The sequence below is a fragment of the Trichosurus vulpecula genome, chromosome 1, assembly GCF_011100635.1.
Source record: "Trichosurus vulpecula isolate mTriVul1 chromosome 1, mTriVul1.pri, whole genome shotgun sequence".
Classification (NCBI taxonomy): domain Eukaryota; kingdom Metazoa; phylum Chordata; class Mammalia; order Diprotodontia; family Phalangeridae; genus Trichosurus; species Trichosurus vulpecula.
In genome coordinates this window covers 12,770,947-12,791,410 of record NC_050573.1, presented here as the reverse complement: position 1 = coordinate 12,791,410, position 20,464 = coordinate 12,770,947, and the positions used below count along the sequence as shown (strand labels likewise).

The 20,464-nt window shown below is 55.0% G+C and overlaps 1 protein-coding gene across 2 annotated transcripts in view; it reads left to right on the top strand.

Moving 5' to 3' along the window:
• The window catches only part of DEPDC5 (DEP domain containing 5, GATOR1 subcomplex subunit), a 119,301-nt gene that overhangs the window by 60,166 nt on the left and 38,671 nt on the right, over nt 1-20,464 (top strand). For both annotated transcript variants that reach the window (XM_036769142.1, XM_036769134.1), the window contains exons 23-27: nt 1,222-1,357; nt 5,496-5,590; nt 12,266-12,325; nt 14,607-14,763; nt 17,604-17,764. In XM_036769142.1, the coding sequence (XP_036625037.1) occupies nt 1,222-1,357; nt 5,496-5,590; nt 12,266-12,325; nt 14,607-14,763; nt 17,604-17,764 (609 nt within the window). The remainder of the gene's footprint in view (nt 1-1,221; nt 1,358-5,495; nt 5,591-12,265; nt 12,326-14,606; nt 14,764-17,603; nt 17,765-20,464) is intronic.

The window sequence follows — 20,464 nt, the reverse complement described above, 5'->3', positions numbered from 1 at the left end:
CTGAGTTTTCTGCTAGGCCTCTGCCCATCTCATTGTCTCTTCCTCCACCACCCTCATGGAGCTCCTTCACCCTAGAAGGCCCCCAGCTTCCCCTGCCAGGCCTCGTCCTCCTTTTGTTTTAGTTTGCCCTTCGTTCTCTAAGAGGACCATGACATCGGGGAGGTGATGCCGTGACATGCCAGTGAATTGGATTTAAGTGAGGCAGGGCCATGCAAGGTCACCAGCCTCATTTTCACCTCTGGAGCCATCTGGGTCCAGGGGCAGATATAGATCAGGACGACTGGAGATGGCCCCAATGCAGTGGGAGACCTCGGCCTTTTTAAGCTTTAATCCCTGTGTTGGCATTGCCTCAGTCAGTCTGAGACCTGTTACAGGCCAGGCCTTGTCCGTCATCTCTCTCGAGGCCCAGCTTGCACTTTGCTCCTGGGACCCTTTCCTCTTAGACCTTGCCTGGTTTGCCATCTGCTTCCTCTCCCTTTCACACGTAGGCGCTCGGCTTACTGGGACAAGTTACACTCATTGATAGGTTGCTTTGGAAGGTTTTTTTTTGGAGGGGTGGGGGTGGGGTTGGGGAACAGCATGAGTTATACCTGGAGGATCAGCCAGAGATGGGAGAGGTTGGAGGCCAGTTAGGTGACCCCTGCCCCCTCAGGTACACACACTCTTATCTGAGTCTCAAGGAAATGGCTATTTAAGTCACACTTTCTTGGTGTAGTCCTGGGCCTGCTTTGTTGGTTCACCCCGCACTTCCCTGGTCTTGTGGGCAGGTGTCCCCCAGGCTCTGTCTTTGGGCCCATGGGCAAGTGCCCCCCCTCCCCACCATGGCTCTATTTGGGCCCACAGGTAGGTGTCCTCTGGGGCTCTGTCCTTGGGCCCACAGGCAGGTGCCCCCCGCCAGGGCTCTGTTTGATCCCATGGGCAGATGCCCCATGGGCAGGTGCCCCCCGGGGCTCGGTCCTGGGCCCTCTGCTCTTTGGCAGGGGTCACTGAAGACAAAGGCTCTGGGGGGTGGTGGATAAGGACTAAGAAAGGCATGAGTTGCTGCATAGAGGATACAGGAACCTCAGAACAGTTTTAGTTGAGTTTGGGGCCAGAGGTAGCTTTACAAAGGGCTGAAAAGTGAGTGGGCTGCGATGGGGAGGAGGAAGGAGAGGAGGAGTCAGAGTCCACAAGCTCCTGATGTGCCCAGGAGCCACTGACCATCGGCTACTCATCCGGTAGGTCCGTCCGGAGAAGCCATCCAGATCCATCACCAGACCCGCCAGAACATGGCCGAGCTCCAGGGCAGGGGGCAGCGGGATCTGACTCACTCGTCTGCGGAGCTGCTGGAGCTGGCATATCACGAAGCCGCGGGAAGGTGAGGGGCCTGAGAGGAGCGCCTCGAGGCCGGGGGCATGGGCAGCACGTGCGGGCCTCAGACCCTTGTATGAGATGGGCTCGGGCTGAATCGGATCCCGGGGCCCAGAGACGGAGAGTCATGGCAAGGCCGAGGTGTTTGCCACCAGCCCTTGGGGGGGAACCAGGCAGGCCGGAGGCTCTTGGAAGCCTCTCCCCAGTCCCTTTTGCTCAGTCGTGCCTGAATCTCTGTGATCCTTTTTGGGGTTCTTTGGCAAAGACACTGGAGAGGTTCGCCATCTCCTTCTCCAGCTCATTTACAGGTGAGGAGACTGAGGCCAGCAGGTGAAGTGACCTGCCCAGGGTCACCCAGCCAGTAAGTGTCTGAGGCTGGATCTGAACTCAGGTCCTCTAGATTCCAGGCTGGTGCTCTATCCGCCACCCCACCCAACTGCCCACGCCACCCAACTGCCCACGCCACCCAACTGCCCGCTGTTTGGTTGAGCGGTTACTGGGTCATTGGAGGCGTTCCAGCCAAGTGATGACATCAGATGCCGTGTTGGAGGAGGTGCCTGAGACATGCAGGGCCTGTGCCTCGCAAAGCCTTTGTGGGGGGTGGGCATCTTTGCCTCAGACCTGGCTTGTTTATTTATATTTGTTTATTTTATTTTCTTTTTCAGTGAACAAACATTTATTCCCTCACTGTCTCTCTCCTTCCCTCTTCCTCTCCTCCTCCTCCTCTCTCTGCCTCCACTTCTCTCTGTCTGTCTCTGTCTCTTCGTCTCTCCCTCTCTCCCTCACCTCCATCTCTGTCTGTCTCTGTTTCTGTCTCTCTCTGTCTCTCTGTCTCTCCCCCTCTCTCTCTGTCTCTCCATCTCTCCCTCATTCTCTCTCTCCCTTACCCCATCTCTCTTTGTCTCTCTCTGTCTCTCTCTCTCTCACTGTCTCTCTCTGTCTCTCCCTCTCTGTCTCTCTCTGTCTCTCTGTCTCTCCCTCTCTCTCTGTCTCTCCATCTCTCCCTCTCTCTTACATTCTCTCTCTCCCCCTTACCCCAGTCTCTCTGTGTCCCTCCATCTCTCCCTCTCTCTCTCATTCTCTCTCTCCCTCACCCCATCTTTCTCTGTCTGTCTCTGTCTCTCCCTCTCTCACCGTCTCTCTCTGTCTCTCCCTCTCTCACCGTCTCTCTCTGTCTCTCTCTCCGTCTTTCCATCTCTCCCTCTCTCTCTCTGTCTCTCTCTCCCTCACCCCCATCTCTCTGTCTCTCTCTGTCTCTCCATCTCTCTCTCTCTCTGTGTCTCTCTCATTCTCTCTCTTCCTCACCCCCATCTCTCTCTGTCTCTCTCTGTCTCTCCCTTCTCTCTCTCTTTCTCTCTCTCCCCCCCACCCCCAGCTCTCTCTGTCTCTCTCTGTCTCTCTCCCTCTGTCTGTCTCTCCCTCTCTCCTCTCTCTCTCCCCCTTCCCCCCTTCTCATTCTCTCTCTCCCTCACCCCCATCTCTCTCTGTCTCTGTCTCTCTCCCTCTGTCTGTCTCTCCCTCCCCGCTCTCTCCCTCCCCTCTCTCTCCCCCCTTCCCCCCTTTCTCATTCTCTCCCTCCCTCACCCCCATCTCTCCCTGTCTCTATCTCTGTCTTTCTTCTCCCTCCCCCTATTTAAAGGAATAACAAAACCTTTGTAACAAGCATGGATAGCAGGCCCCCTGCGCCCTGCCCATCAAGGTTCATCACCACTCCCCTGGAAGCAGGTCAAATCCAGTTTAGTGAGCAAAGACCATCCAAGTTCTTAAGATGGAAGGACTGTGGTAAAGGAGGTTGCTCCTTCACCAGGAGATGCAGCGTCTCCCCAGGAGGTGGTGAAGGGCTCCTGAGAGCTGCCTCCCCCAGCTCTGTCCTCCTCTCTCTCAGGCGGCTGCTCTTCCTTGGGGGCTCCCTGCTTCTCTCTGGGCCTCAGTTTCTCTATCACTAGTAGCTTTGGAAGAAGCTCCAACTTGGCATCTGGAAATCTAGTGGTCTGGGCCTAGAGAGGTGCCCCTGGCCTGGCATGCCTGGCCCAGCACCCCCAGCCTGGCACCCCCAGCCTGCCTCTCTGTCTGTCCTCATTACCCAATTTCCATTCAAGGTAGAGTCAGATGATGGGAGCTTCCCTGTCTGGACAGGTGGTAGATTCGGTGTTAGGGCTGTATGAAGGAAACACTAGGGTTAAGGCCCTGTCCCTGCCTTCATTTGTCAGCTGCACCTGGTGCAGGGCTTGGAGCACCAGGCCAATGCAGGATGACCAGAGTTCAAATCTGGCCTCAGAAACCAATAGCTGGGTTGACCCTAGTCAAGACACGGACCTGTCTGCCTCAGTTTCCTCATCTGTAAAGCGGGGGCAGTGACAGCCCCCACCTGCCAGGATTGTTGTGAGGGTCAGATGAGATCACACTGGTAAAGTGCCTGGCACATAGTAGGCGCTTAGTAAATGCTTCCTTTTTTCTTTTTTTCCTGTATTTAGCATTTAATTTTTCCCAGTTACATGTAAAAGTAACTTTTAACATTTGTTTTTAAAACTTTGAGTTTCAAATTCTCTCCCTCCCTTCCCCCACCCCCACCTTGAGAAGGTGAGCAGTTCCACATGGGTCATACATGTGCAGTCATGCAAAACCTCTCCATAATGGTCTCGTTGTGAAACCAAACATGGACAAGAAAGCTTGCTTCCTTTTTCCAGTAAGCGTTTATTAAGCGCTGCTGTGTGCCAGACACTGCGCTAAGCCCAGGGGGTACAAAGAAGCTCCCCTGGAGAAGCTCACAGTCTGACGGGGAGAGGACAAAGGACAAAGCAGATACTAAGCATTTAAATGGCCCATAGTCCCAGAGGAGGGGTCCTGGGCGGGGCCAGGATGGGGGTGATGAGGCCCAGGAAAGGCATCTTGCAAAAGGGGAGGTCGGAGCTGGGACTGGAGGAGGAGGGAGGCCGTTCTGACCTTGGGATCTCCATGTCCTGTCCTTCTCTCCATCTGAGCTTCTTATCTGTGAATCAGAAAGCTGAAGCACCCTCTGAAGGGCCATCAGGGTGTTGATGGGGCCGTGGTGGGGCTTCCGCAGAGGTGGCTCACGTAGCTGCTGGAGTCTGTGCCCATGGAGGCTGAGGTCTGGCACATCTCACCCAGTTGTAAAGCCTGGCTTGGTGGGCAGAGGCTCATCTCGAGCAGATTGCCACTGGCACATGCTCTTCTGGGACCGTGAGGGGGCTGCCCTTGGCACCATTGGAGGGAGCATCCCACCCTGGGAGCATCCACTTTTGAGATGCTCAGGGTGCATGGGGAGTGGATGCTGTCTCCACCAGTGCCGACTGCACTGCTCACTTCCCCACCCCAGCCCGTGGTGCCCCATGAGGACCATATGCCCCAAGGCTTCCCTCAATTTCTCCAGAGGTTGGAGCCCCTTGGCCGGCCTGGCTCTCCCTGCATGACCCACCTGCTTCTCCTTTCTTGGAGGACATCTTTGCCCGGATGCCTTTCCCTTAGTTCTTCCTAGGTTGGTGCTGTCTCTGGCACACGTGGCCCATGCTCTCTGCTCCATTCCTCCCGAGCATTTCTTGCCTGAGCTTGGTGACCCCACCAGGAGTATTGGTCTAAAAGAGGCCGGGGGTCCTGAAGGGACCTTTGTGCCCTTTTCCCACCCCGCTCTCCACCTTCAGGAGCTGTGTGTCCTGATGGACGAGCTCGGACACTGAGAAGACCTGAAGAAGCGTGATCGGTGGGATTGTTATCATTTACCATAGCATCCCAAGAGAGTAAGGCAGGGCAGGGACCTTTCTGTCAGTGACATGGATGCTGGGCATTGGCTAATCAATGCAGTACCTGCTGTGTGCAGAGGCATAGCCAGACCTCAGGGAACTTCCCTCTAGTGATCCTTGTCTCTGATGGTGCTCCACGTCTTTCTCGCTTCTGGGCTTGGTGGGAGAGGGCAGTTTTTCACGGGGTACACAGGAGCAGGCATGAGAACTCCAGGCCTGGGCCCTTGCTGGGGCTTGAGCTGACTGCCCTCCTTCTGGGTCACCAAACCTGTTGGGGTAGCCAGCTCCCAGGGCAGCTTTGTGTTTGATCACTGTTTGAATGGCGAGCAGGGCAGAAGGGGCAGCCCCCTCTGCCCAGCCTGACAGCCAGTCCTTTGCTCTCCACAGGCACCTCCCTTCCCGCCAGCCTGGGGATGGCACGTCCTTCCTGAATTTCAGTGGAACAAATGAGTTTTCTGCCCGCCTCAGCCACAGTGGCACAGGTAATTGGTCCGCGAGGCGGGGGCAGACACAAGATGAGAGAACCAGGACTCAGTGTCGTCTGTGACTATCTTTAGACTCTGTGTGCCACACTTGGGGGTGACCCAGTTAGCAGCAGCCCTATATAATTAATGAGGCTTGTAAGTGGGCCATGAGATACGCTTTGGGGGTGGTCGCTTGGGCGCTGATGAAGGCCCAGCCATTATTCAGCCATCCCTGGTCAGCCTCCCACATCTAACATTTTGTAGATGCAAGAGGAGGCCGTGGCATGTTCTTGGCCACCGAGAGCTTACAGGCGGGTTGGGAGGCAAGGCAGCAAGTGTTTATGAAGCACTTATGGTGTGCCAGGCACTGCATTAAACCCTGGGGATATGAAGAGAGGCAAACGATGGCCCCTGCCCCTCAATGACCTCCTAGTCTAAAGGGGGAGACAACATAAAGACAGCTGTTACAGACAGCTACAGACAGGACAGATTGGAGGGAAGGCGCCAGAATTACAGGGGCTCGAAAAGGCTTCCTGGGGGAGCTTTAGCTGGGACTTGAAGGAAGCCAGAGGAGAAGGGAGAGAGTACCAGGCATGAGGGACAGCCAGTGCAAATGCCTGGAGTCTGGAGATGAGGAACTGCCAGGAGGCCAGTGGCACCGAACTGATGAAGGCAGGGTGGTGGGGAGAGGGGGAGTCTGGTATGGGAAGGTATTGGGGCACTTTGCCAGTCAAACAGGATCTTAAGTTTGATCCTGGAGGTGATAGATGGGGAACTGCTGGGGGGGATGCAGGTGTGCAGACCCACTGCATTGGGAGAAGATCCCTTTGGCAGCTGAGCGGAGGCTGGATCGGAGCAGGGAGAGGCTGGGGGCGGCAGAGCCTTCCCTTCCTCAGCAGCTGGGGCAGGAGCCCAGGCCTGCACTGGGGAGGGGGCAGCTGGAGGGGAGAAGAAGGCGCAGACAACAAAGCCTGACACAAGAGGGTATTGAATGTTAGCACCCACGGGGCCATCTCTAAGTGGAAGGTTAGGGAAGGGTCAGTGTGGCTTGTCGAGGCCAGGGAAGGAGGATGCGGGTGATAGTGGAGGATGGAACAGAGAGAGGTAAGTGGGAGGCACTGCTAGAGGGGAAGAAGGTGAGCAGCTGGGCTAGGAACAGAGGAGGCCGGCCCAGGGAGAGGCGAGGCTGGAGCCTGGGGAGCCGCAATGTCTGTTGTGGTGGTGCCAGGCCGGCGAGGGCCTTGACTCTAAACCCGTGTAAGCCATTGGTTTCTTGGATCCCTGAGCTGGCTGTTGGGTGAGATACAGCCCCCTAGGAGATGCTAGTCCAGTCAGGGCTGAGGTGCCCAGACCGCTGGAGTTGTGGGGATGATGTACAGGGTGCTGGGTGTGTGGTCAGGGAGTCCTGGGTCAGATCCTCTCTCAGGCACTTCCTCATTGTGTGACTCTTGTCCCTGCGATGAAGAGCTTGGACACGAGGCCCTCAGGTGCCTGGCCCGGCCTCGACCACATGTGGGCTCCGGGAGCCCTTGCCTCTCCAAGACTGCAGTGGGCAGGGAAGGAGGTGATCTGCACTGGTAGACAGTTTGCTCCCGCCTGGGGGCATCCCACCCTGAGGATATCATGGAGCGGGCCACAGAGAGAGCCAGAAATCCACGTGCTCTGCCCAGGGCATGAGGAAAGGTGGGTGTCAAAGCTTTGCTCTAGAGGATGAGGAAGATGGCCTGGCCACGCGCTGGAAGAGCCTGCCCTGAGGGATCGTGAACATGGCCCTAGAGGCCCCGGCCAGGGAGCTGGGGGCAGGGGTGACGGCTGGGGCCTGGCCAGCGGGCCACAGCCAGGTCCAGAGGGAGGGACACCTGCTGGGGAGCAGCCTCCTTCTCACAGCGCACAGCCACCTCCACATGAGAGAAATGGTTAAATCATCCGTACAAAACAAAGGAGCCACTCAAACACAGATCACATGCAGTCATGGCTGGAGCCACACCTGTTCTCTGGCTGCTCCAGGGACCCCGGGAGTCCCTGAACCTTCTGTCTCTCTTGGTAGCAGAGAAGAAGCTGGTGTGAAGTTGGGCCCCTCCCACCTTCCCACCAGCCAGGCCACTGCTTTCACCTTCTGCATCTTGAACCGAAAAGAAAAGAACTGAGTGGAGGCGTGGATCGTCACCCACCGCCAGGGCGCCTTAAGCCGCCTTGGAATCTCTCGGAGGCTCTGAGTCTATTTCTTCCAGGTCAATAGATCATTCTGCAAGTGTTCGTTACGCCCTCATGTGTCCTGCGTGCTGAGCATGGTGCCTGGCCTGGGGCCCGGTGTCCACGCCAACACTTGGGTGCGCTGCCTCCAGCAGTGCGGAGCAGGCACCACCGAAGGGTGGTCTGAGCCCCCTGAGGCGGGGCGGGTGTGTGGAGATGCTGCTTTGAGTGGGCCTGAAAAGATGGGCACAAATTCCAGTGTTTACTGGGGGAAGGCATCCAGTGAGTATCAATGTGAATTTTAAAAATCCATTTCCTTTCTTACTGAATTGGGGGCATGGGAACATTCACTGAAAGCCGAGGGGCACGGGGACAGGCAAAGGCTGGCAGCTCCTGGTGTGAGACCAAGCATTCATCCCAATTGCATTTCCTCTTGCTCCTCTCAGCCCAGCAGTCTAGGCTGCCTCATGGGAGGGTGGGTTGGTTGTCTAATGTGTCAGCCAGCCCTCCTGGCCTTGTGGCATCCACATCAGCGTCTCAGACCACTCAGGTAGCACTGTAAGGCAGAGCGCTTCTCAAATATCACCTCGATTCTCATGACTTCCCTGGGAGGTGGTCTTATGATTCCTTTTATACACATGGAGAAACTGAGGCAGGCAGAGGTTAAGTGACTTACCCAAGGTCACACAGCTAAGTATCTGAGGCTGGATTTAAACTCGGGCCTTTGTGACAGGCTGGATCCAGTGTGCTAACCTCCTTTATGACAATCACATCTTTATCTAAATCACAGAATTTCATAGTGGGAAGGGACCCCATTAGCCTTCCAGTCCCACCTTTATTCCTCAAGAGGATTCCCTTACTAGTTATGGGCCAAGGAGAATGGGGGCTCCTCACCTTGTTTGTGTCGTGGCCCTCCTGTCTCCCCGGCCCTGCTTCCCGGTCTTCTCAGAGCAGAATCTTGAAATGATTGATTCCAGTTGGAAGAAAGATAGTTAGAAAGATAGTTTTTCCCACCCACCTGAAGCTCCCAGGGTAAGAGAGCCCTGCCCTAGAGATTTCCTTTGGTCTGACTCACTTTGGGGGCCAGATTTTAGAGTCAGGGTGTATGTGGGGTGGGGAGGACGGCTGGCCCGATGGAGACTTTGTGCCAACGTGGGCTCTGTACTGCCTACGTGCCGTGGTATGGTGTTGTGGTTACTGTGAAGTCTCCTGACCTATGCCCCAGGACCAGCCTCTTCTCTGTAACTAGCTGGCCCCCAAGATCTGGAAGTGCTCAGGCATGGCTCAGTCCCTTCCCCTCATCAAGGAACCCCACCTCATTTGGGGCTCCCACCTGGCCTTGTTACCCTCCTGATCACTGGGCATCCCCCAGACCCTTCATGGAGCCACTGATGCCGCCTTCCCCACTGACCAGCCACCAGAGAAGACAGCGTAATTCACCAGTTTTCCCATCGGACACCAGGTGGCAGCAGAGACACAAGCTCTGTCTTGAAATGAGCATGGATGGAGAATGATTGGGGGCAAAAGAAAGGCCCCGTTTCTTTTCTTCCTTAGCGGTTGGCTTGACATGCCCAGTACTGTCCGCTTGGGTCCAGTGGCCGTGGTTACGCAGGAGCTTTGGAGAAATTTCACATTCCCTTTCGAGAGTGTAGACAAAAGGCCCCTTGTCACCTGCTCTCCAGGAACAGATGTCCAGTAAAACCCACCTGATGGTCCTCCTGGCTTCCCTGATGCCCGCCTGCAGCCTCAGCGCCAAGGGCCTCAGGGCCAGCGCCACTGGGGAGACCTTCGGGGAGGGGCAAGCCCAGCCCCTGTCGCCAGGCCCTAGTGCCTTGGTGCTTCGTGGTGGCACATGGAAATGAGCAGCCTCCCCCCACACCCTCCTGCTGTCCTAGCTCTGCCCTCTGGGTCCTTCTGTGAGATGGCTCTGCCAGGCTGGCAGCAGTGTGGGCAGCACTCAGTGGTCGGCCAGCCTCGGAGGACTCCTTCCTGGCTCGGTGTGACCGTGGCAGGGGGTCTGCCTGGCCATGGTTTGGGGCTTTTTAAAATAGATTGTGAGTTATTTGGATGAAGGTGTAGACAATAACATCTGTCATTTCTACAGCTCTCTGAGGTTTGCAGAGCCCTATATATTACTGTTTTGTTTTGTCCTCACAGCAACCCTCAGGTAGATGCTGTCATCCCCGTTGTTACAGATGGGAAAATTGGGGCCGAGAGGTTAAATAACCTCCCAGGAGTCAGTCAGAATCTGAAGCAGAATTTGAACTCGGGTCTTCTTGACTAATGCTCTATCTACCTGGGCTGTGCAGCGGCCTGGAGTCAGGAAGATCTGAGTTCAAATCTACCTTCCTACATTTACCAGCTGGGGCAGGTCACTTAACCTGTCTGCCTCAGTTTACCCAACTCTAATGTGGGGATAATAGCAGCACCCACTTGCTAGGATTGTTGTAAGAGCCAAATGAGTTAATCTTTATAAAGCCCTTACGGTGCCAGGCACGTAGTAAGTGCCGTAGAAATACCGGCTCCCAGGATTATGATTATCAGCTCTCACCCGCTCTACCACCTGGCCGCCGATAGATGGCGGGCTTTTCAAAGGTCTCAATGACACAAAGCCAGGATGCCTCAGGGACAAGTCAAGTCCAAGGAGGTCTTGGCCGGCTCCAACACTGCACCCAATCTAATCGTTTGGTGTAAATGTTGGGTTTGAAAAACCAGCCTTGCCAATACAAGACGGGGAAAACTTGGTTAGAGAAACATTTGCCTGGAAAAAGAAAATGTGGGTTTAGTGGCTTCTATGTGTGTCCTTAGTGTGATGGAGCAGGAGGCGAGGCTAGTGGTCCTGGGGTTGGCACTGTGTCCAGGGCAGCCTCTGCCTCCTCCCCCCCACCCCTGTGGCCTCCTCCACCTGGGGCAGCCCACGTATGGAGGACCGGATGGAGTTCTGGGGGCCACAGTTTAGCAGAGCTGTTTATCAGCAGCCAGGATGGTGCTTGATGGTGGAAGAGGAGTGGAAGAAGCTGGGATTGTTCAGCCAGGAGAGGAGAAGAAGCCGATGGCCGCTGCCTGTCCTGTGGAAGGATGTGCTCCCTTTGCTCCCAGGAGCTGGGGTGGGAATGTTGTGACGAGGCACATTTAGGCTCACTTTGGGTGGCCCCGGTCTCCCTCCCAGTGGGGACTTTGGTCAGAGAAGATAACCATATAGCAGGTGCACCGGAGGGCCTCTGGGATTGGGTCCCTTCCAGCGCTCTTGTCCTGTGCTTCTATGGAAGGGAGGTCATGTGAGTTTGAGCCTGTGGACTTCATCACTTGTTTGCTGGAGACAAAGTGGGAATTTGGCGGCCTCAGGAGGCCCCAGAAGAGATGCTCGAGGTGTGGTTAGCACAGATTTGGTGTGAGGATCCAGAGCTGTGTCACCTGGGATGAGTTGCTCGGCCCCCCGGGCCTCTGTAGAATGAAGGGTGGTCTCGATGACCTCAGCATTGCCTCTCTGTGGGTCCTCAGGCTCCTGTAGGGGCTCACACTGCCGGGCCATCAGTGGAAGATGCAGGGTCATCACATGGGATCATCTGGAGGAAGATGGAGATGGGCTTGTATGTTTGATGGTGATGAGGCCTTTCTTCACGTCGCTGTCCCGGGTCAGGGTTCGGCCAGTAGTCATGAGACCCAGGGGACAGCTTTGCATTGGGACTTGACAGTTTTGCTTCCTCTCTCCTCTGTGAGTCCTTGGTTAAGGGCCCCAGCCTCCAAACCTTGACCGTATGTGCATGTACGGGGCGTGGCTTGGCTAGTAAAACCACCGGTCACATCTCTTTGGGGTCTCAGCATCCTAGTCCTCTATGCTTAGCCAAGGCAGCCAGGTGCCTAATGTGGAAAAGGGGTGGTTCAAAACAAGTAAACATCACCCTCCCTGCCTGCTGTATCCCCCACCACCCTTGGCATGCCTTTTCCTCACTGGAGGGGGCTCCCCCAAGCAGCTGGAAGCATTTAGCTCAAGATCCTGTGTTTGGCTCCTCTGTGGGGACTTACGGGGAAGGATCGTGGGGGATTCCTGGTGTGGGAATTCCTTCCCCCAGCATTGATCTCAGCTCCCCCATCACTTTGTAGAGAAGTGTCAGGGAGTGGCCTGAGCCTGGCAAAGTGTGTTGGCTTCCCGGGTCACACAGCCAATAAGTGTCTGAGGCCAGATTTGAACCAAGTCTTCCTGTCTCTGAGCTCATTTCTCTTTGAGCTGTGTTGTTTCCTTCTTTGACAAAGCAGTACGTGCTCACTGTGTGCCAGGAGCTGGGCTACAAACATAAGTGCAAAGAAGGACAAGCCTCGTCCTCAGGGAGCTTACCTTCTAAGGGGGAAGATGGTACTCAGTGGAGGTTCTCACATCTCATTTGTGACCATGAAGTTGGGTCCTCATAGCAAATCTCTTCTTCGTGTGTGGCAGGATGGGGGGGGGTGGGAGGGCGGGTACAGCTTGCTTTTGCCAAGTGTTTCTTCATCTCTCTGTAGGATCCAGGACCCAGAACAAGGATTCTCTAGAAGACGGCGTATCTGCCTCTTCAGATCCAAGTAAGGGGGGGCAGCCAGTTAGAGAAGGTGGTGAGGTTTGGCGAGGTGGTGGGGTGGGACCATTCCTCTATGGCCATAGGGCCAAGAGGGAGCTACAAGGGACAGTTTGAAACAAGGGATGGCTTCTGTTCTGTTGGGAGGAGGAGGAAGGGAAGAGCTAAGAGCTGTCCTCATCTAATTGGAGGTCCCGAGCAAAGGAGAGCGCTCTGGGGAGGGGCCAGCTTTTAGTCTGAGGCTTTAGGACAGGCTTAGTGGAGGAGATACCCGTTGAGCTGAACCTTGAGGAAGGGGACTGACATGCACTAGCCCATTGCTGGGGCCTCCCTGGTGTGAGGGCAACTGATGGGTGTCCAGCAGAGAGTGACTGCCCTGCTGTCACAGGGGCTGTCTGCTTAAGCAGAGGAGGGGTGTCCATGCAGGCCGACCTTCCTCCGTGGCCAGTCAGCCTTGCCCAAGCAATTCTGGCCCGGGCCCTGGCCCTGGAGGGAGTTAGAAATGGTCCCATTGGAAAAGCAGAAATGAGTCAGGATTTCTGCATTTGGCAGTGATAAGGCCTTTCTTCGTGTGGCTGTCATGGGTCAGGGGTAGGCCCCAGGTCAGCTTTGTATCAGGACTTAAGCTTTGTTTCTTTCTTACGGGGAGACTTCAGATGAAGGCCCTAGTCTTCCAGCCTTGATGTTTGTCCAGCAGAAAACGTGTCTAGAGCATTTTAGCTCTTCCGAATGCTCCAGATGGGGCCGACAAACAGCTTGGCTGTGTGTAGAGGGCTAGATGCTGGAAATACAGAACTGAGCCGAGACAAGGCCTCTGCCCTAGGGAGCTTACAGTCTGAATCATTGAGCTCTGCTCAATGGGACAGAACAATGGCTCTTGGAGGCCTGGCCGTTGGGAAGGCCCTGGCTGCCCGGTCCTTGGGCCTGGAACAGTCCAGCCGTGTCCGCTTTCCCCCGATGTGATGGCGACACTGCACCTCGTCAGGCCTCCTTGCCATCCGTCTGGGCCTGTCTCAGCAGCTGTGACTGCAGGGGCCTTCACAGGCCACCTACTAAGGTCCCCTTGTTTTACAGAGGGGAAACAGGCCTCACAAGGGGAAGGGACTTGACCAGAGTCGTGCAGCCTTTCAGTGAGGTGCCTGAGAGAGGCAGGCAGGATTTAGTCCAGGCCTTTGATGCCCAAACCCATGCTTTCATCTGACCCCTGCTGCCTCTCAGAGGGGAACAGTCCCTTCGCCTAACCTACCTTTCGGGGCTGTTGAAAGAATTAATTAAGTAATAGCAGAATGTGCTTAGATAGTTCCTTGGATATTAATAACCATCCCTGGCTTTTCTGTGCATTGTAAAGGGTTCAAAGCCCGTAGATGTCCACTTGTTCATTTGAGCCCCCCAGCAGCTGTTAGGAAGGTGTGGGAGATGTTACCCCATTTTGCAGATGAGAAGATAGCCTTAAAGAAGTGAGGGGACTTTCCCAGAGTCAGTAATGGCTTTTAAGTGTCAGAAGTGGGATTCCCTGATGTACATCTCTGGGCATTGTGGACTCTGTTGGGGAGGGGGGTTAGCGGAGGGTGTATCTCTCATTGGTCATGGAGCCGCTGGGGCTGGTGCTCCCTGATGGCCACCCACAACATGTCTGAAGTGTGGACCTTTTCTGCACTCCCAGGCATAGGCATGGCCTTTTTTTGTCCCCTTTTGGGGATGCAGGGCTCCTCCTCATCTTCAGCTGTTGGCAGAGCATCCTGGTGTCCAAAAGCAGGGAGCTCTGGGCCGGCCCATGTGGCTGAGCCCCTTGGACTGCGCTGGGACTGTCAACCCTTCCCCTCGTCTCCCATCCCCTTTTCCTCTTGGGTCTGTTGCTTGGGTGGCTGCCTCTGCAATCACTCCTGTTTATGCCCTGTCTGCTGCTCTGTCCATAATCTGGCTGAGCTCTCCTCCTGCCTTGTGGGCCCTGGCGGCAGCCTGCCCGCCTGCTCCTCTGCCCTTGGCTTCCGGGGTGCCCGCCCTGCCATGTAACCTGCCAGCCTTGCAGCTCTGCCGCTTGTAACTGACCATTGACTGTAAGGGTTAGCTGAGCACCCCATTGCATGACGGGATTGGTTACGCATGTGCGCTGCCCTGGTTAACAAGCTCTGTCTCTCTCTCTCTCCCCCCTTGTTCCTCCCCCTCTTGGCGCCCTGACCCCCTCTCACTCTGTTCCTCCTCTCCCTGTACCCCAAACGTTCCTTGTGGGGGAACGCCCGCGACCTCGGGCCCCGCGGCAGTTCTGACACTGTCTGCTCCCCCTGTAGTGCCAGGCTTCTGTTGCACAGTCGGAGTGGACTGGAAGTCTCTCACTACTCCGGCCTGCCTGCCCCTCACCACCGACTACTTCCCAGACCGCCAGGGCCTCCAGAATGACTACACAGAAGGCTGTTACGACTTGCTCCCGGAGGCGGACGTGGACAGGTGAGTGTGCGGGGGCGGGGGGGGGTCCCATGGCCCTGGCTGATGTCACATGGGCTTGCATTCATTCACACCTGCCTGCTGGAGACCCGACTCTTCTCTAGCCCCAGCTCATCTCTCCTTACTGATACCCCTCCCCTCCCATGCCACCCCCCCACCCCCCGTAGGATCCTTCCTTGTACAAAAGGTACAGCTAAGTGAAGCTGCCATGGCTGACAACTAGTATGCCCCATTCTGCCCCAGGAGTTCACCACCTCTCCAGCCAAGGAGGGAGACAGGCTTCCCTTCACCAGCATTCCCTGACGTGTTGCCGTTAGCTGCTGTGCAGATCAGGGGTTGGACATCTTCCCACAGCATTTTCCCTTATGTCCTTTTCTTGTGTCCATTGCTTTTTGGGATCAAGTGGGTTTTTTGTTTTCAGAAAATGTCATGATGTAAGATCTGTTCACTTTTCTTTGGGGATGTGAGTCCTCAGCGGTCCCTCTGCAAGGCTTAGAGGGTGATGACTGAATTGTCCACCTCCTTTGACCTGGAGATGATGCTGTGAGGCATATACCTAAGGAGGGCAGTGATGGAAGGGTTCCACACTCACCTGGCCATGCAGAGAGAGCAGGGTCGAGAACAGGGAACTGAGGAGGTGCCCCTGGAGGGCTAAATGCTGCCCCGTCCCATGCCTCCCACCACACACACACACCCCGTCCCACCAACCCACCCCTTCCCCCAGTAATGACAACAACGTAAATATAAGCTGTGTTGTATAATCAGGCCCTAGTGAAGAAATGAGTGACACCCCTGCCCCCTCGCAGACCGGCCATGGCAGATGCCAGTGGACGTGGCTAATGTGTCACTTGGCTTTAGTGCAGCTCTGGGGTGTCCCGGGACCTTGCTGCTTAAGGTCAGAATTCCTGAGCAATGAGAAGGCCGTGGGACTCTGATACAGACATGAAGGGTGTGAAGGATGGGTAGAGCCCCATGGTGATGGGCTCTGCCGGGGCAGCCCCTCTGAGGATGATGCCAGCGGCCTGTGGGAAGGTTCCTGGTACAGACAGTTGTACCTTGCGGAGGCAGCTGCTCCTGAGATTGTCTGGGGGCCTATCTTGTGCAGGTCCAGCATGGGGGACCTGGGCCAGTGCCTCCCGGGCCAGCCATGTTCACTCATCTCCCGGCCCTTTTTGTGTGTTGTCTTCCCCGTTAGAATGTAAAAAGGGTATTTGTGTGTGGCTTTTTTCAGGAAAGTCAAGAACTCATGCAAAACATTGTATGTTTTTTTTTTTATTGGAGCAAGTATTTTATTATTTCCATCTCACCTATTTCTGAAGGGATCTGGAGTGATTACACATTAAAACAGTGTAAACTAAAACATTTAAAATTGTGTACAGGACAGAACAAATACCATCTAAATGAAGCCGTAGTAGATTTCTGGGCACCTGCATCAGAAATTGCACGTGAGAAGTCACTTCAACTTCTGCAGCTGAGCTTGATCCCAAAATTAAACTTTTTAGGGCAGTTTTGTCTCGTGGAAAGGACACGTTTCCAAGTGATTGATGCCTGTAACCATAGTCTCGGTGCATTTAAAATAGAGGTGATTTTTAAAGGAAGTCACAAAGTTTAGAATGTTCTCTTGTCCAATGCTTAGTAGGTTCCTATGATACACTAATGGAGTCAGATAAATTGGCGTAGTTATGTCTTCTTGACCTGCAACCGACCCGAGGTGATACGAGGCCTGTCTTTGGATATCTTGTAATTCGAATCCATAAATCTGGAGGCAGATGCTCTCTCTAAATTTACCTCCCTGTTAGCAATTCATATCTCCCACCTGAGGTCTAGCCCGCCTCTAAAGATGTCTCAATCCTCCTCCTCACCTGTTTGGTCCCAGTTCCTGTGAACAGAACATTTCTAAATAATGAGAAATTGAGAAGCTAATAAAATGTCCTATCTTCTCTTTCTGAGTGTCCTTAGAAATAGAAGAAACATTGTGCACATTAAGGCAGGTAAAGCAAATTACCGTTACCTTTTTATCTTAATGCACAAAAATTGGATTTCAGGGTTCTCCAGAAGAATAGCAAAATCTCCAGTTCTGTCCTGTTTAGTCATGTTTTTTTTTTGGTTGTTTTTTGTTTTTCATTGTCTAGAGGCATTTGGTGGCCCAGCAGATGGAGTGCTGGACCTGGAGTCAGGAAGACCCGAGTTCAGATTTGGCCTCAGACACTTACTAGCTGGGTGACCTTGGGCAAGTCATGGACCTCTGTCTGCCTCAGTTTTTCAGTGTAAAATGGGAGTCATACCATCACTCTCCTCCCTGGGTGGGTGTGAGGATCCACTGAGATGAGATCTGTAAAGCGCCCTGCGTGCTGGCGGGAAGAGCCATTGGGAGTGTGTCCTTGAGATGCAGCTTGGGAAGCTGGTGCATCGATTCATCATGCACTCTCTTTTCAAAAGAAAAATTGAGTTTTCCAGTAGAAACAGAGTCACCGTCTAAATTCAATTCAATTTATCAATTAATTAATAGTTCAATTTAATTTCCACCTTTTACAGGCCGCTTAGTGCTCGTATGCACCTCCATTTCCACTCTCAGCATATTCTGGTTCTCTGTTGGTCACTGAAATGAAGAATAACTGCTCAGGACAGAGAGTGCCCAAGGGAGAGCATGCCCAGGGCTTCTGGGTCTGGGTTGGGCTCTCTGAGAGGGGATGGAGGGAGAGGGCTGTGGCCCTGGCATGGGGCTGACACCCTGCCCTCACACGCCCTGGTGCCCTTGTGTCGGAGGACCTCGGCCCCCTCCCCCCCGACTGCCCTGGCAGGGGAGCCGCTAACCCTCTGATGGGATGACCATGTCTTTGCAGGAGGGATGAGGAGGGCATGCAGATGACTGCCCAGCAGGTGTTCGAGGAGTTCATTTGCCAGCGTCTCATGCAGGGCTACCAGATCATAGTGCAGCCAAAGCTGCAGAAGGCCAACCCAGCTGTGGCCCCTCCCCTGAGCAGCAGCCCCCTCTACAGCCGTGGTGAGTAGTGCCCTGTCTCTGTCGCTTCCTCCCTCCACTGTCCCTCTGTGTATGTCTCTTCCTGTCTCCTCTCTTGGTCTCTCTGTCTCTCTCTATCTCTGCCTCTCTCTGCATCTTTGTCTTTCTATCTCTGCCTCTCTCTATGCCTCTCTGTCTTTCTTTGTCTCTGCCTCTCTGTGTCCTCCTGTCTCTCTCTATCTCTGCATCTGTTTCTCTCTCTATCTCTGCCTCTTTGTATCTCTGTCTCTCTCCATCTCTCTGTCTCTATCTCTGCCTCTCTCTACATCTCTCTGTAGCTCTCTCTCGGTTATTTGGTCTCTTCTCACTACCCCCTTCATTATGGGAACTAGATTGTCCAGAGAACCTTGAGCACAAAGTGCTTCAGAGTTTGTAAGCCCCTGAGGGCGGGGACTTTGTGCCCCTGGCTCAGGGCCTTTCCCTCTCTGAGGAAGCCTCCTCTGCCCTGCTCCCTACTGGCTGACAGCTGAAGTGAGGAAAGGCCCTTTGAGCCTCCAGGTACAGAGGTGTCTTGGCAGCAGAGTTAGTGGGGGGTGGGAGGCCAGGCTCTGAACCTTTGCACTTGACCTGGGTGTTCCCAGAGCCAGAATGTCAGTGATCTTTCTCTGTTGGCCAGAGCCACCCTCTGCTCTGAGGTGAGCGGGGCAGGGGAGGCTTCCCCAGGTCGAGGCCTTTATCCTGTCTGATCAGAGCAGCCCTGGCTCCCCCTTTCCCTTTGCATGATACTCTGCTCCCGCAGGCCTGGGATGGAAGCAGTGACAGAGCTCAAACGCATTTCTGCTTCCAGATCCAGGGCTCCTTGCTCCCCCTTGCACAGTAATACAAAGGGGTTTATTAGAGTTCTCCGTGTGGGTCTGTCAGCTGCCCCTTGGATCGTAAGCCCTCAGAGGGCAGGGCCTGAGCCTCATGTGGGTTGGAGGTGTCCCCCAGAGCCAAGCGGATACTTGGGGTTTGAGTGAGTGAAGGGGGACTGCAGGGGCCTGGGGACTTCGAGGGGCAGCAGATTCACCTGGTACTAGGGAGGGCAGCAGGTGACACAGTCAGCAGGAAGAGTCCTCAAAGGGCTGTTCTGAAATGAACTCACTCTCTGGGCTTGGCTGTTTGTGCCTGGCTCCATCCTCCCCGTCCCCCTGGCTGCAGGCTCCCTTCTGTCCTCCCTTGACCTCAGCCCCTTCCAGCCAGTGGGGTGGTGAGTTCTCATGAGCCATTTGGCGTCTTTGAGGAGCTTTGGGGGTCCTGACTGCCCTCTAACATGCTAGCCAGCCCTCCCGGCTCTGGGTCATGGGCTCAGCAGCACAGGGCCAGGAGGGGGCCTTGGTGTGCTTGGCCGGACACTGCTCTCCAGGTAAAGCTCTGCCCATCCTGACCGCTCTGGGCATGCCATCCTTTGCCTGTCTTGGGGCCTCCTAAGGGGATGTGAGCTACCCACATGCCTCCATCTTGCCCATGAGAATCCCCATCTCGCTCTCCTGCATCATCTTGTCCTCATCACCGTGCTCTCCACTATGGTCATGGCCTTGTTCACTGGCCATTCTGAGTTGCTCCGATCAGAGGGAGTGTAGTGGACAGAACACAAGCAGAGAATAAGGAGGACCCCTCCCCCCAAACATAAGCTCCCTGAGGGCAGGGCCTGTCTTGCTTTTGTCTCCAAGTGCTTGGTGACTGACAGGTGGGCCTGGACAGGTGGGCCTCAGCCTTTGCTTGGAGCTTTCCTATGGGTGTGATTCCCCTCCCCAGCCTGAGCATCTCACTCCACTTTGGGCCATGGATGGCGGTCACTCCTGGTGAAGAAGCTTCTTACATGAAGGAGGCCTCCCTTCCCTTCTCAGTAGCTGCTCTGCCCATGCCCCTGGTGCCACCCTCTGGGCCTAGTAGACCGAGGCCATCCCTTTTCCCCATGACAGCCCAACAGGTTGGGGACTTGATGCTGGGTCTTGTGTCTCCCCTAAATCTCACCTTCAAGCTGAACTCTCCAGGTCTCCTTGCTGATCCACATGGGCCCTGAATCCACGGCTCCTCCCCATCCTGGCTGCCTGTCCTACACACTGTCTAGCTTATCCCTGCCCCTTCTTTTAGTGTGGTGCCCATCACTGAGCTCAGCCCTCCAGCTTGGTCTGGTCAGAGAGAGGCCCAGGGAAGTTCTCCTTGGCCAGGGCTGGGGAACCTGCAGCCTCGAGGCCACAGGTGGCCCTCTAGGTCCTCAAGTGCAGCCCTCTGACTGAGTCCAAGCTTTACGGAACAAATCCTTTTATCAATGGGGTTTGTTCTGGGAAGTTTGGATTCAGTCAGAGGGCTGCACCTGAGGACCTAGAGGGCCACCTGTGGCCTCGAGGCTGCAGGTTCCCCACCCCTGTCCTTGACCTTGATGCCAATTAAGGAACCTCAGACTTCTGATGGACTCTTCTGGCTGCCCTGTCAGGTGGTGGCTGACCTACCCCCTGGCCTTCCATTCCTTTGTCAGACAGTCTGTTCTTTAGCCGTCTCGCATCTCACACATGGGACGGTGAAGCTCAGTGTGAGGCTTCACCACGATCCCTTTTAAAGCTGTGCTGGGCACTGCGTCCGATGCTGAGGATAGAAAGGCCCCAGACAATCGTCCTTGCCCTCCTGGTGCTTCTGTTCTCCTGGGGGGTGGGGGGAGGCAGGGATGGGATCTGTTAATACAGATCTGTACAAAGTAAG